At 42.2% G+C, this 14,374-nt stretch overlaps 1 protein-coding gene across 5 annotated transcripts in view; it reads left to right on the top strand.

Annotated features, from left to right (window-relative positions):
- The window catches only part of pleca (plectin a), a 105,202-nt gene that overhangs the window by 8,584 nt on the left and 82,244 nt on the right, over positions 1-14,374 (top strand). For 2 of the 5 annotated variants that reach the window (XM_037092490.1, XM_037092487.1), the window contains exon 1: positions 4,804-5,044. The exons of the other annotated variants lie outside the window; for them this stretch is intronic. In XM_037092490.1, coding sequence (XP_036948385.1) covers positions 4,954-5,044 — 91 coding nt within the window. In that variant the 5' untranslated portion in view covers positions 4,804-4,953. Of the gene's footprint in view, positions 1-4,803; positions 5,045-14,374 lie in introns of those variants that run through there. 5 annotated transcript variants of the gene reach the window in all.

Genomic DNA, 14,374 nt, shown 5'->3' with positions numbered 1-14,374 from the left:
TGTTACATTACTTTATGACCTCTAAAACAAATTTGCAAGGCTATTTGTGTTTACACGGTAGACAAATGTATTCAAATCAACCAGAGCTTTATGACTCACTCTTAAATACAAATTTAAATAACCAAAAAACTTTTTTGATTAATTTTCTTCCCTTCTGTTACCATTTATTCTTTCGTCTATATTTGTTGTGTTTGACTTGAATTTTAAATTGATTGATTTATTATATTTTATATAACATATCATTTGACTAACCCTTTCTGATATGTTGTGTTTTGACCCTCAGGGCCACCGTAGATTAAAAAGTGCTGCAAAACAATCTGAACCATAATCAAAATGTTTGGTGACCCTGAAGGTCAGAACACAACAACCTTTCACAAAAGGCAACATGTTTTCAAAAATGTTGTGTTTGTGAAATGTTGTAGTGTTCTGGCCCTCTGGGCTACCGTAGTTTAAAAAGTATGCAAAATAATCTGAACCATAAGAAGGACTAACGGTAACCTTGGGGGTTAAAACACAACAACATTTCAGAAAGGGTTAGTTTCTTAAATAATGTGTTTGTGTTGTATTTTATAAAATGTTGTGTTTTGATCCTCTGGGCCACCGTAGTTTGAGAAGTACAACAAAATAAGCTGAACTGTAATCAAAATATACGGTGGCCCTGAAGGAGAAAACACAACAAACCTTTCAGAAAACACAACTTTTAACAAATGTTTCCTGAAATGTTGTGTTTTGATCCCTCAGGGACACCGTACACAGAATGTTGTCATGGATTATATCAATAAAGAGGTTGGAGGCGAAAGAGTGTAGTACAGTCAATGACCTCCAGGATCGTCCCCACAGTAACAGTAATTACACACATAAAACAGTAATGCTAATGTGATTGCAGTCATAAATAACTGTGCAGCACATTATCCCCTCACTGACTATATTTCAACCTATAATTAGTATTCAGGCTGCCAACCTGTGAGCTAGTAACCACACAAGGTCTAACAAACACAAATCAGTGGGTACACTAAAAAAACAGTCAATGAACACCGAGGGGGCGTCGGATCCCTTCCTGGAAGTGTTGTTATTTTCTTTTGTTTTAGCCGAGAACGTAAATTAGTGGCACAGCCGGAGCGGAGCGTCTTTGCTCTGGTGATGTGTGGGAGGGCTGGCTGGCACGGCAGTCCGTCACCCGAGCCAAAGCCAGACAAGCAAACAGGGAGACAAAAGTGAGACTTTCTCTCCGAGAGGCACCGTCTGCTGGGCAGTGATGAGGAAACAGAGGGATGGGGTTTTATTTTTTGCACCCACACTGTGGCATAGATGGATTCAAACATAAAATCATAGAATAAATCCATCAGTTTTAAATTGGTAATCTGTGCGAGTCTCATTGTTTTACTTTGGTGAGGTCTCTGGGGATGAGCTGTCATGTCCATGTGGTGGTTTGCACCGCGGTCCCCAGTGGAGACTTGTCAAACAGTTTTTGCTGTGCAGCAGCAATATTCTCCTTGATTTTCTGTTGATACTTTCTGGAGGTTTGTCTGTTTTCTCTGATTTGTTTCATGGTGGCTGTCACTTAAACTGCAAGACTTCCTGCCATTTACTCCAAATGAGACACTGAAGTTATTTTCTGACATTTATTTATTCATTCATTCTGATCCATTTATTAGGTGTCTTAATGATGTTTTTTCATCCAGTAACAGGAGTGTGTTCCTCATAAATAATCATTATATTTAATAAATTCAGTATTATCATAATTTAAGCCATAGTCATGCACTCCCACTGTCTCCCTGCTGTTAATGTTTTTATTTTATTTAAGACACTTAGAAATCTGTTAATCTGAAAAAAATAGTTGCTCATAAAGTTCTTAAAAATATCGATATCGCATGTTTAAAACAATGCAGTGTCCATTAATTATACATTTGACTGTATTGAAAGAACAGAGGGTATTTAAACAAACCGATCAAGGCTGCACAGATATTTATTTCCATTTTTACTAATGTGTTCACTCTCTGACTCTTTGTGTCGCAGCTCTGTGTGCATGTTGTTGATCATACAAATCCCATATTTTGTGTCAAGGATTTCTTTTCTTTTAACTGTGTGAGTGAAGACATTATATGGTGGTTTTTCTATACCAGTATGGTATCAAAGTTTAAAATATTGATAATGTGACAGCCTTAGGTTCTCTTCTCTGAAAACTGATCACATGAATATAGAAGAAAGAGTTTTAACAAGCTCCACTGAAGAGGCTTTGGGTGCTGCGCCTCATTACAGATGAACACAACATCATCATCATCATCATCATCATCACCATCACAACTGTTCTGCAGCTCAGTTTTGGGTTGTAACTCACTGGTTGAGAAACACTTGAGTAATTTTCGGGTGTCTCAAAGTTGCCACACTGTTCTCATAACATTTTCCACATTCCCGACTTGAAGGATTTATGCGTGTCAATTTTGCAATTTGCAGTTTTGTGCTGCTGAAAGTCTCCTTTTTTTTTCTGCTGATAGCTGAGTAAACACGAACTCCTCCAGCTGTGTGAGAAAGTGATAACACACCCATGTGCTGCGAGTATGTGAGAGTTCAGATGCATTCTGACTGGTGTGACGTGCAAAAACTTGATTTGAGCCAGCGACCTTTCGATTACTAGAATATTAATATATCACCAGTATTACTCCCTGATAGCAAGTAAGCTGCTTTGTTTCTGTTGGCATTTGTTCAAGTAATTTTGTAAATTGCACAAAATTCATGCACTAACTTGCTTTTATTGTTATATTGAACTTTCCTTTGGCTGCCGTGATGCACAAATGTTCCACGTTTGCAGGACTAATGAAGCAACTCTGATAATAAATAAAGGAACTGATAATGTGATATGGCATTAAAATAATACTGCAATTTATTTGTCTATATTTCAATGCACGATATATATCATGAGACTGAAATCAAACTTCCAAATATTTTTGATTTTATTTGATTGATATTGCAACTATACTGCTTATTGAAAAATTATATCACTGTGCTTTAATGCAGCATTTTAAACCCAGGAAAAGACAACACTAATGTCATATCACAACATCATACTGCCCCGAATCCAACAATATGATATCAATATATGACCCAGCTCCAGCTTCACTCCATTTAGATGTGCCAGCTGAAGGACATTTTTGAAAGTAGGAAAAGCAATATCACTAAAGGCGACTGGATTCAGCGGCGTCAGTTTTTCAGGTCCTGGTTTTGTGCCTGCTGGCTCGCTGTCACATCATCATGGTTTGTTGGGGAACCTAAATGGAACAGAGCGATCATTAATGTTATTTGTTCCACCCGTGCACTTCCTGTTCGAGCGAGTCCAAAATCATTCCCTCGTTCACCCCCCAAGCACAATAATACACACTCGATAGGTGACTCTAAAGGTGAGAAGTACGTTGTAATTTTGGAGATTTATGACTCGTCAGTACTTTCCACCATCGCTGGCAGGTGTAACTTCACCTCTGACTGCTTTTTGTGGTGTTAAGCGAGCAGTGACGCTACATTTCGATTAAAATTGGGGAATTTATGAGGACATTATATTGTGCTTTAATTTCCCACTTCAGAAACTGGACAGTAGATATGTTTATATATGATTGCTGAAGGTTGATGTGGTGGAAATGTGTGTGGATTCAGTTACTCAGCTGCCACTCAGAACTTGCAGAGTTTCTGTGTGGACATACAGCTTTTTGGAAAAGAAATACTCTTTGAGTGATTCACAGTATATTTCCTCTGAACATTTCCAATTTTCCTGTCAAAGTTCTCAGTGCTTCTTCCAAGCACTATTTCCTTGTAGGAATATTGCACGGCTGGCAGTTTTTCTTGGCGTCCTGATGAACTATTGTCACTGCTTCATCCTGAGACGGTCTGTGACTCCTCTGAATGGAGTAGTTGATGTATTTACTCCTTTCTTGGCAGTGTGGGCTGAACATTCCTTCAAGGACGGGGCCTGAGAATTGGACTAATCCTGTATCTTTCTCCCATTTAGAGTTGGTTATTGTTGATGGTCCCTTTTCATTTCCCACAGCTAAATCAGACCAGGGCAGTCAAAACTGATGGATACTGTGAGATTTAAAAGGATCACGGGTGTTTATTGTTGTCGTTTGGCTGGTTTCTTGGTTTAGGCACAAGTAAAACACTGAGATTCTTCTCAAAGAATGAGAAGTTCTGTCTTTAAGGATTATCTTAAGTCCCTTTGCTGTTAAACATGTCCAGTCATAGTCAGAGTTGTAATCCAGCAGTGACCCAGTGTCGTGGCCTGTACTGAAGAGGTGTGGTTCTCTGGCATTTAAGCTTAAAAAATATGCCGTCATTGAGCATTGGGAATATGACGTGACGTTAAGGAGAACCGTGGAAGTGTTCTGGGAGTTTATTTTAAAGCTGTGAATAGTGCAGGATCCACTTTGCGTGCCGTGCCCCAGTTTCTCCAGCAGCAGGAACTCAAATAACCCCACGCAGCTCCGTCATTTGTTTTTTCATCGAGGTAGCCATGTGTGTCTCTCTATCAGAGGTGGAGCTGGCCTGTGTGGTGTGTGTGTGTGTGTGTGTGTGTGTGTGTGTGTTTGCGGGATCTGCGGCTCAACCGGTGTCTGTGTTTGTGGTGTGTGTTGGCCTCTGTGCCTTTAAGAGGGAGGGTCTGATATGTGTGAGTGTGTGTGTGTGTGTGTGTGTGTGCCTGTGTGGGTATTTCTCAAGCAGAGGAGGGGAGTGGTGGTGGTCTGGAATGAAATCTACAGCTTCATAGAGGGAATACAGTGACAGAGCGTGGGTGAGGAAGAAGGTGGGGACAGACAGATAGGTGGACAGACAGCCAGGAGGGCGTCTATCAGCGCTGAGGGGCACAGAGAGACAAAAGAGAAGAGGTGTGCAGTGCCAGTGGGAAGTTTAGAGAAAGTTTGAAGAGAGAGGAAGGTGCCCAAACTCCGGCTCAGTATCAGACAGGCCATGTCCATGCCCATGTTTGACCCAGGTCAGCGGCTGGCAGAGGAGCAGGACTATGTGCAAGCCTATGAGAACGTCAGAGAGAAATATAAAGGTAACAACGCGCCCCACTTTTTTCTCTTCTTCAGTGGTTTTCACTCTGCAGATGATGACCACGCTGAGAGCATGTTTGAATGGGGTGTTCAGTGTGCATGCTGCAGTGACCGGCAGTAATTGGTTCTGTTATTGATTTGACCAGATGCACTTTGGTTCAAGAGGAGATGTAGAAACAGGAAGTGTAATGTTTCTGTCATTGAAGTGTGGCCTGACACCTGTGCACAGAGACAGCAGCACACGTTTGTTAGTATTATCGTGGTGCAAGTGATTCATTCAGTTCACTTTGAATTTAAAACTACAGATTCCTCTGTGGAGAATTTGGAGAGCGTCTGTGTCCTCTCTGACCTGACAGCCTCCTTTGCATACTGGGAAATCACTGGTGGGCCCAGAGAGGTGAGACATTTGGCCCTGGGTGGAGTGGCACAGGTCCAACATGTGCAGCATGGCAGATAAGAGCTGCCAGCCAGCAAGGTGGTGCACCAGTCACCTGATTGTGTCTGGGTGAACAATGGCTGGCATGACCTGGATAGTCATTTTCATATTAGAAAGCAGACACAGGAAGTCGGATCAAAGTCAAGATGTTCCTCATTTGCTTCCTGATTCATGAGTCTGGTTGATTCACTGTTCTGCTGGTTTGCATCCTGCTTGTACAGGCTGGACTCAAGGTTTATATCAAGGTAGCTCTGAAACAATCCTTTTATTGATGAATTTATTGATCAACTGACTATCAGTGGTACTATGGAGCTATCACACTACTGCTGCCAGTTTCCATAGTAACAGGATGCTAATCCTTCTTAGAGCAACTTGTACAGAGCATCATTCATTCATAAGGATCTAGCTTAGCACATTTATATAGTGAATACCACTTATTATTAGCCCACTTGGCTTTCCCCTCTAAAGCAATGATAGTGCCATCGTGCATCTGTTCTTACAATACTTTTTTTAGTTCTGCTATTTCTGAGATGTGTCACTCATAAGCGCTTCCCCACTGACATCCCCATGAATCTCTTGTGTATGGAGATACTTGCCAACTCTCTTACCCTCTCCCCATATCCTCCCAGGGCAACTATTCTCCAGTATATCTCCCAGTTTATAACACATTCTCCCACATTTTCACCTTTTAGTTATCACCACAATAGAGTGTACTGACAAGAAAACTCTCAGACTTCCTGGAAAGAAGAATTCTCGTTTCATACGGAAAGTTTTTAACATAAAAATGCTGTAGCAATGTAAATTATTATTTAGTTATTTTTATTCTTTAAAAGTCACCATAAAAAAAAGGAAACAAAATCTCTGAAATTCAAGTGTTTCTGGGGGAGGATCCTCAGACCTCCTGCTAACGCTCATTTTGAAATCTTCCCTGTTGTCCTCCCCCTCTAAGTGTCAAGGTCGACAAGGATGTGGATGTGGATGTGATTGCAAAATTACTTTTGGGGGATTTTGGACGTTGGCAAGACAAAAAAAAAAAAAGTCTGCCTGATACGTCACGTTAAACTCCAGGAAATTCTGTATTGACAACTCTCACTTCATTTCTGACATTTTAGACCAAATGATTTCTCAATTAATCCAACAAATCAATTTCAAACCCAGAAAACACACATTGTTCAGCCCTGATCTACAGCTTGTCATTTGATGTCAGCGTCAAAGTTTACCATCGATCCTGGTGCATTCACAGACCAAGCTTCAAAATAAAAGCCTCACATGATGCCCTATTATTGTGTCTGCATGTTGGTGACAGTCTGTGACGATTGTTTAAGAAACAAGACATCAGACAGGTTCCATCAAGCAGGTGTCATATTGAATTTTTGACCAGCTGCCTGTCGTCCATGCGGGTCACGCTCAGGCTTAGTGTGCGAGCACAGGCAGGTGGATTACAGCAACATCTGGAGGTGGTTTGGACCACGACGCAGACTGACAGGAGCAGCTGTGCTCTCTTACCCCACTTGCCATCCATGTAAAGTAGGACATTAGTCATGAGTAATGTGTTGTGTTCAGCCATTACTGTACTTAGACTGCAGCCATCGCTTCAAAGCTGAGCATTGTTCCTGAGAGGCTGTGTGAATGTTCTGGTTAAAAATAGGTTAGAAATTAAAAAAAAAAAAAAAGAGAGAGAGAGAGAGAAACCTGCGGGTGCATTTTCCAGCCATATTACAATAGACTAGCAAGAAGGACAAATGGGACTAGCTTCAGTCTCTATGTTGGGAACAGTATCGTTCCATCCAGTCACAACAGTCTAGTAATTTTCTTCCCATGCGGTTGCCTACCGAGCATGTCACTGCGGGCAGCGTTCCTGCTGTGCAGCTCTGGCACCAGTCTGGTGCTCCACGCCCCTGTTGTAACCTCCCGTCCCTCTGCCAAGATCTCACTTCCTGTTACTCTTTTCTTATTGTTGGTCTTTGACTTGATGCTATTTGCTTTAGATAGCTGAGCATCCAGAGCGAATGGAAAGTCTGGGTGAAATACAAAGAGGGGGAATGTTCTTCAGCTGCTCCTTGTTTTAATGAAACTTCTCGGCCTTTCTGGTTTGTTGTTTTGAGGTTTTTTTTTTTTCACGAGGCCTCTGCTCTTTTTTCCTTCTCCAAGGCCACTGCTTCAGTCTGTGTGTGTGTGTGTGTGTGTGTGTGTGTGTGTGTGTGTGTGTGTGTGTGTGTGTGTGTGTGTGTGTGTGTGTGTGTGTGTGTGTGGCCTGTTTAATTCCAGGTTCATGTTGTATCAGAGGAAGCAGAGGAGCTGGCTCACACCTTGACAGGGTTGTATTAGTTTCAAGACACACTTCTTAATTGAGTTTCTGTAATGAGATTTATATCCTGCCACCGATATTCCTCATTCATCGTCAGCAGGTATAATTATTAACATTACACTGTGGATCATTTGCTGACGGTGATGGATTGTCTTCTATTTTTACCGCTCGTGTTGACGCCGGTTCAAAATTCATAACACTACTGAGAGATATCAGATCCCTCGTGTACAGCTTGTCCCGACTGCCGGAGAGTGGAACTGCTTTTTCTAATCGGCAGAATCTCTACACACCCATATCACATGAATACGTTTCAGTCTGAAGCTGTTATTCTCGTACAGGCTGTCTTGTTTAAGTTATTGCCACAGGTGAGCCTCAGCTTGCCCGGGGGGATTGATTGAGAGCGGCTCAGTGGAGCTCCACGTCATTAAAGCAACCGAACAGATCTATTAGTGTAAAAACATGCGCCGCTGCTTTAAATACTCGCTGCAGATATATCCCGGGAGTTAACTTGGTCCATCTTCATGCTATTCTGGTTGAAAGACAAACTACAAAGACTTTTGACATTTAGCCTGACGAGCGGTCGCTTCAGGAGATTCTGATAGGGTTATGTGTGATTGATTGTCATTAGTTATTCCATGTTTTCTGTCTGTCGCATTTTATCGATGTTCAATATTTGCCTTTGGAACGAAGCTCCGGAGGTTACAGATGTTTGGCTGCGGCGTTTATCCTCCCAGTGGAAGATCTGAAGTACAGAGGCAGGAACATTTCAGGGTGGAGGGACCTCAGATACACTAACACACTCACTAACAACTCCAGTGACCTCGCCTCACACTCAGGTACGCATTCCTTTTAGGTTAATTGGTGGTTTTGCTGACAGCTTCTCTCAAAAGTTTAGTTTTAGATGCACTACAAGGAACTTTACACTGGTTATGAAAGTCTTATTTTTATACTGATGCCTCTATATAACCTACATTAGCACACAAGCAATACACAAGCATTGAAACTTGTGAACTAAGAGTGAAACTAATAAAATGAAAAGTTACACACAAAAGATTTAAACACGATAATTTTTATTTTATTTTTCCCTTCCCTCATATTTAACTTTCAGGTAATCTGTGACTTGTTTCACAAGACCTCGACAGTAGTCCTGGTGGTGATCTCATCTGTGTGTTTGCCTCGTAAAGTGGAGCTCCGTCATTAAATCCAGCCTGCAAGGTGGATTTTTAATGTATTCACAGTCTCACTCCCCTTCATTAAACAGGCCAACACACTGGGAAACCTGCAGCTATAGCTACAGAGCTTGTTTTTTGTGTGTGTGTGTGTGTGTGTGTGTGTGTGTGTGTGTGTGTGTGTGTGTGTGTGTGTGTGTGTGTGTGTGTGTGTGTGTGTAAATACCAGCAGGGTTCACTTCTTAAAGGGCTGAGATAAGTTTGTCTTGTGAATCACTGTTGAGCCGGAGCGTCCACACAGAACCCCCCCTCCGCTCTTCACTTCCAGTACTTGCCTCGGATCGGTTTCGTGCAACTTGACCTCACATTCAAAAATAGTAATAGTCCTCATGTTATGCATACGTGCCGTGCAGCCAGAGAAACAGTCATGCACGGACGCAAGAAATCAGTGCGATCCAGCCAACTGCGTGTGAAAAGATAAGAAGAGTCTCATAATGCCGTGTAGAAGCCGTCACTAACATCCAGGACACCTGCTCTTTCCTGGAAGTGAAACATATTGAGACTCAGTGCAGTAATGAAATTCTTCTAACAGTGTCAGTGAGCAATAATTAACTACTTATCAAAACACTCGGCCATCAACATTTTCACAGTGTCAGTTGGAAAACATCAATAGTGCAGCAGGAGAAAGTCGTCGGCTGCTGAAGCAAAAACAGGGAGCAGAGAGGAAGAAAATGTTCTTTTAGCATCCAATATTAATGAGGCTATTTATTGTACTTGGCAGTTGTAATCCCCAAAACTAAAATGGTAAATTTGCACAAAAAAAAAACTATTCCAGAGAGAAACACTGGCATCAGGAAACACATCACAATGAGGCTTCGGATTGTGTGATGGCCCTGGACTGACATTTTTACATTTAAACCTTCAGCAGGTTGAAATACAGCATCTGACAAGTTTTAGAATTATATTTCACATTTAGGAAAATTCACGTGAAGCAGTAAAAGCAGAGGCAGAGTCCGGTTCTGCTCGAGGTTTCTGCCTGTTCAAATGCATTTTTTTTCCCTCTATGTTGTCGCCAGGTGCTCGCAATAGGGATAAATGTTGTGTCTCTGTAAATAGATTGATGAAGGAGTATGTTCTAGACCTGCTGGAGTTGGAAAGTGTCACGAGATGACTTTTGTTGTTGATTGATTGCTCTGTAAAAGTGAAATCATCCTAACAGTGACAAGCTTTTTGTTGATGTTCGATCACTTCCTCTCATCACTTGTGTTCTCATGTGTGTATTTATGAGTCAGTATGTGTTCAGAGAACCGATCCATGTTGGTTTGTGCACTTTGGTCCGATGAACGACCTCCATGTGTCGCTGCACTGTGCTGGTTATAACCATTAAAGAGGCTCTTAACATGCTGCTGCTGTCGGCTCGTTGTGAGCGCTCAATCATCTGCTGACGTGTCTAATTAGTCTCAACATGCAGACTAAGAGGCTGCAATTTTTCTGACAGATTAATCCAGTTAAGGGCTAAATTTAAAACCAATCAGAGACAGAAAGTCAGACTGTAGCTGTTGGACATTTTTGTGGAAAATGTGCACAAGTGATTTTTTAGCTCCAGTGTTTCTTTCCTCCATCACTTCTTCAGCCTCTCTGCCCTGCTGGTGGATGGTCGGTCCAGAGGAAAGTTTCAGTCATGGAATATAGTTAAAACGTCCTGCGTGAACAGAGACGTGAACAGAAGGTCATTCAGAGAGAGAGAGAGAGCTCGTGTCTTGAGGCTGTCTGTGTCTTCTGACCGTCAAGATTATCATCACTATGAAAACTCAAAGATAATGACGGAGACACGCAGCCTGATCTCAGCCTGACCACAGTGTGTTTTTTTAGATTTTTAATTTTCCTAACATACAGATAAACAGGAAATTCTTTAAAATTAAAACATGAAAATTACTTGAGTTCATTCTGAACTTCCTTCTACAAGTCTGAGAGAAAACTAGATGGTGTTTCGGTCACTTATGTTTGTTCTGGACCCCCCTTCTCTTTGTGCTGACCTCCACTGACAGAGGACATACTCATATGTTATCTCCTACATGTGTTCACACCTACATTTGATCCCGCAGTGTTGTGCCAACAGGACGGCTCGGTGTGCCACCGTACATTACCCAGGATTCAGTGCTGCGGCAGAATCCTCTCACCTGTCTGCCACTTCACATGAGGCTGTAAGATGACCTGTTTGGTCTGTGTTTGTTCACATGTGCAGCCGAAACATTGTGTGTGTGTGTGTGTGTGTGTGTGTGTGTGTGTGTGTGTGTGTGTGTGTGTGTGTGTGTGTGTGTGTGTGTGTGTGTGTGTGTGTGTGTGTGTGTGTAAGAGAGAGAGAGACTGGACATGTCTGTAAGTGCTGTTTAATGAAAAGATTTTATCTACACAGATTTAATTTTTGCGTTTACCAAGAAAAACAATCTTGTTTTTACATGTTCTTGTAGTTTATCATAAATAAACCAATAATTAGCTTTTGAGAAAATCAACTTCACAAGAGAAAAGCAACAATTGTTAAAACTGTAGATGTTCTGATCAGGAAATGTCTACTCAGTTTATTATTTCAGCACTCACGTGATTCTTTGTTTTTCTGTGAGGGGTTAGGGTTAGTTATTTCTTTGTGCTCAATTAAATAAACAGGCTAAAAAAGCACAAAAAGAGCTGATTCACTAGTGACTCTACATGTAGCTACACACTTGTGAAGTGCAACTTTTGACTCTTTAATGTGAATGGTTAGCAGTAGAACTCAGCAGAGAGCACTTACCTCCACCAAGACCCAACAAACACTTGATCTGCATCAAATACAGCTGATTTATAATGAACTAAATCTCCGCTTCTGTATCTGGATCCTCACCAGAAGATAAAGGGGTCTGTTCCGGGCTGAGACACATCCCCCATCTGAGTTTCATGGAAATCTGTTCAGTAGTTCTTTTGTTATCCTGCTGACAAATCTACCAACAAATGGACACGGGTGTAACCCAGTTGGCAGACAGGATTAAACCATGACCACGCTGTACTTGTGATTGGTAAGAGGTCAATAAACATATGAAACATAATTCTTAAGCCACCAGAAAGCTACAGAAGCCGTCAAAGTTAGGAAACTTTTACATCTGAGGAGATATAATGTTCTCGTACCCCTTCAGCACATTCCCTCTATGACGATAAATGACATCAAGATGTAATTGGTGTCTTTACGGTGTCTCTGGTTTCTTACGTGGAACAAGTTCAAGCCTACAGAGAAAATGTAAATCCCAACCATGAACCAAGTGGACTCGGCCTGGCAGAGTCAGGACGGAGCGGAGCAGAGCTGCGGTAATTGAAATGGGATTTGTGTTCAAGCGGAGGATTAGTGTCTTTTCCAAACCCGGGGAATCAATAACAGCTGACGTTAATTATGTCACCACACTGCGAAATATTCAGTCCATCTTAATGAATCAGAATCAGAAAAGCTTCCAACCCTCCGACGGTCCTGCTCGTGCCCAGAGATGTGGTCGAAAGCTTTTACCAATCAATCCCATATTTTCTGAAAACCTCACGACTTTTAAATATGTTTTTTTCAGCTAAAATGTTAAAAAGTTGCCATGCCGATGGTCTAAGCTGCCAACTTTAGAGATAAATATCACCTGTGACATTTGGCATAAAAACAAGAACTGTAACAGCGTGATCAGGCGTTCGGATGAGAATCCCTCCCTTCTCTTCCTGCCTGCTCCACGTCTGCTTTGCTATCGCCGACAGTGAAAAGGAATCAATGAGGCTTTTAACAATTAACCTCAGTTGATTTCACCGTGTGACGTCAGCGTTTACTTTCCCACAATGTTTTAGCACACGGATGTCGTACGGTGTCCGCGGGGCGCCGGGTAAGATATCGACCGATGGCAGTGACGCTGTGAGGGATGTCTTTCTACTCTGCCTGTGAGAGGGTGAGGTCACCGGCAGAGAAATCTATCTGGTTGCGGGGAGATTTCAGTCTCCAGGATACAGTCAAACACAAACTGTCATTTTATCCCTCGATGGTGCTCAGTCTGCACAAACCGGCTGTAAAAGACACAAAAATAGACGCAAATATCAGTCCAGAGGGTGATTTAGACTCTGGGGCAATCTGTAGCGTTGAATTCTGCATCCAGATCTCTACGTACCCTCATGTGTTTACCTTCAGCACGTCAGGTCTGAGAGCGTGTGGGACCCCAAGGCTGACAGGAGCCACTGACGGGCCTGAAGACTTCATTAATAAAAGGCTGGACCTCTAAATATATCATGATGTGGTTGACATCATTTCTAGCCTGCACGATTCAAGTAATGTTATAATGATAACCGTTTTACCCCTTCATAAATAGGTTCACAACGTCACGTCCATATTGCAATGAATTGTGGGTACTTACATAAGTGATGGTTAAGTCCACACCCCAAGCTAAATCCCTGGAGGTCTGCAGATTGCCTCTTGTGGGCCCGTGTGGACTGGATGGGTTGTGGGACAGGAGAGGCCCACAGTGAGTCCACGTGTCTGCAAGACCAGTGAAGTCTGGACATCTGGAGGCAGCTTCAGAGTCCCGTCGCTCCATGTATGTCCATTTGGAGTATTGATTAATTACCTCAATACAAGCAGTCAATACAGATCATCAATCTGGGCACCTTCATCACTTTGCTTAACCTGAGTACAGGATTCGTGCCGGGCCGCTCCGAGATCGACCATATCTGGAGTGGTTTGAAGTTTAGTTTCTCTACGGCGTCCCTGTTTGTACTTTATTGTGAGGAAGTGATTTGAAATGAAATATCAACACAATGAGATTTATGATAAATGGATGGAAAGTAGAACAGCCTGGTGAGTTCAGAAAAATGACTTCACTTTACTGTAACGCTGCCTTTTAAAACCCAGGAAACGAAAACAGATCACAGTACAACTAAATCCAAAACTAACGACATTCAGTCTTAAATCACGATGACAGTGTAATACTGATTTACTGCTCGGCCCTGGTATGAGGGCACACGGAGATCCTGGCCTCCTGTGGTCCTGGGCTGTGGAACAATAGTGCTAACACCCTGGTTCTGGCATGCTACAGTAAGCCAGACTAATGCCAGGAATGTCAGTAGTGAGTTGGCAGGCATGTAGTCTATTTTTCAGCAGGGTGCCTGAGTTTGAGAAGCGCTGCTGCCTTTTTCCACGTATACATGCCCGACCGGGCTACGAGCAGTAGATCGACAGTAACAGCATTTACGTTAGATTTGTCTCAATTTTTCATCTGATTTGTGGAGAAAGTAAATGAAACACTGGAGAGATGATAATAATCTACTCAGTTTTTTTTCAGTCAGAGGATTAAAAGTTTGATGATGAGTCGAGAAAATTCGACCTAACTAACGTCAGCATCATCATTCGCTTGTGTTCAGGGTTATCAGTTTC

The sequence above is a fragment of the Acanthopagrus latus genome, chromosome 3, assembly GCF_904848185.1.
Source record: "Acanthopagrus latus isolate v.2019 chromosome 3, fAcaLat1.1, whole genome shotgun sequence".
NCBI lineage: Eukaryota > Metazoa > Chordata > Actinopteri > Spariformes > Sparidae > Acanthopagrus > Acanthopagrus latus.
Note: the sequence above shows the minus strand (reverse complement) of the source record. Positions and strands in the feature narration are given on the sequence as shown.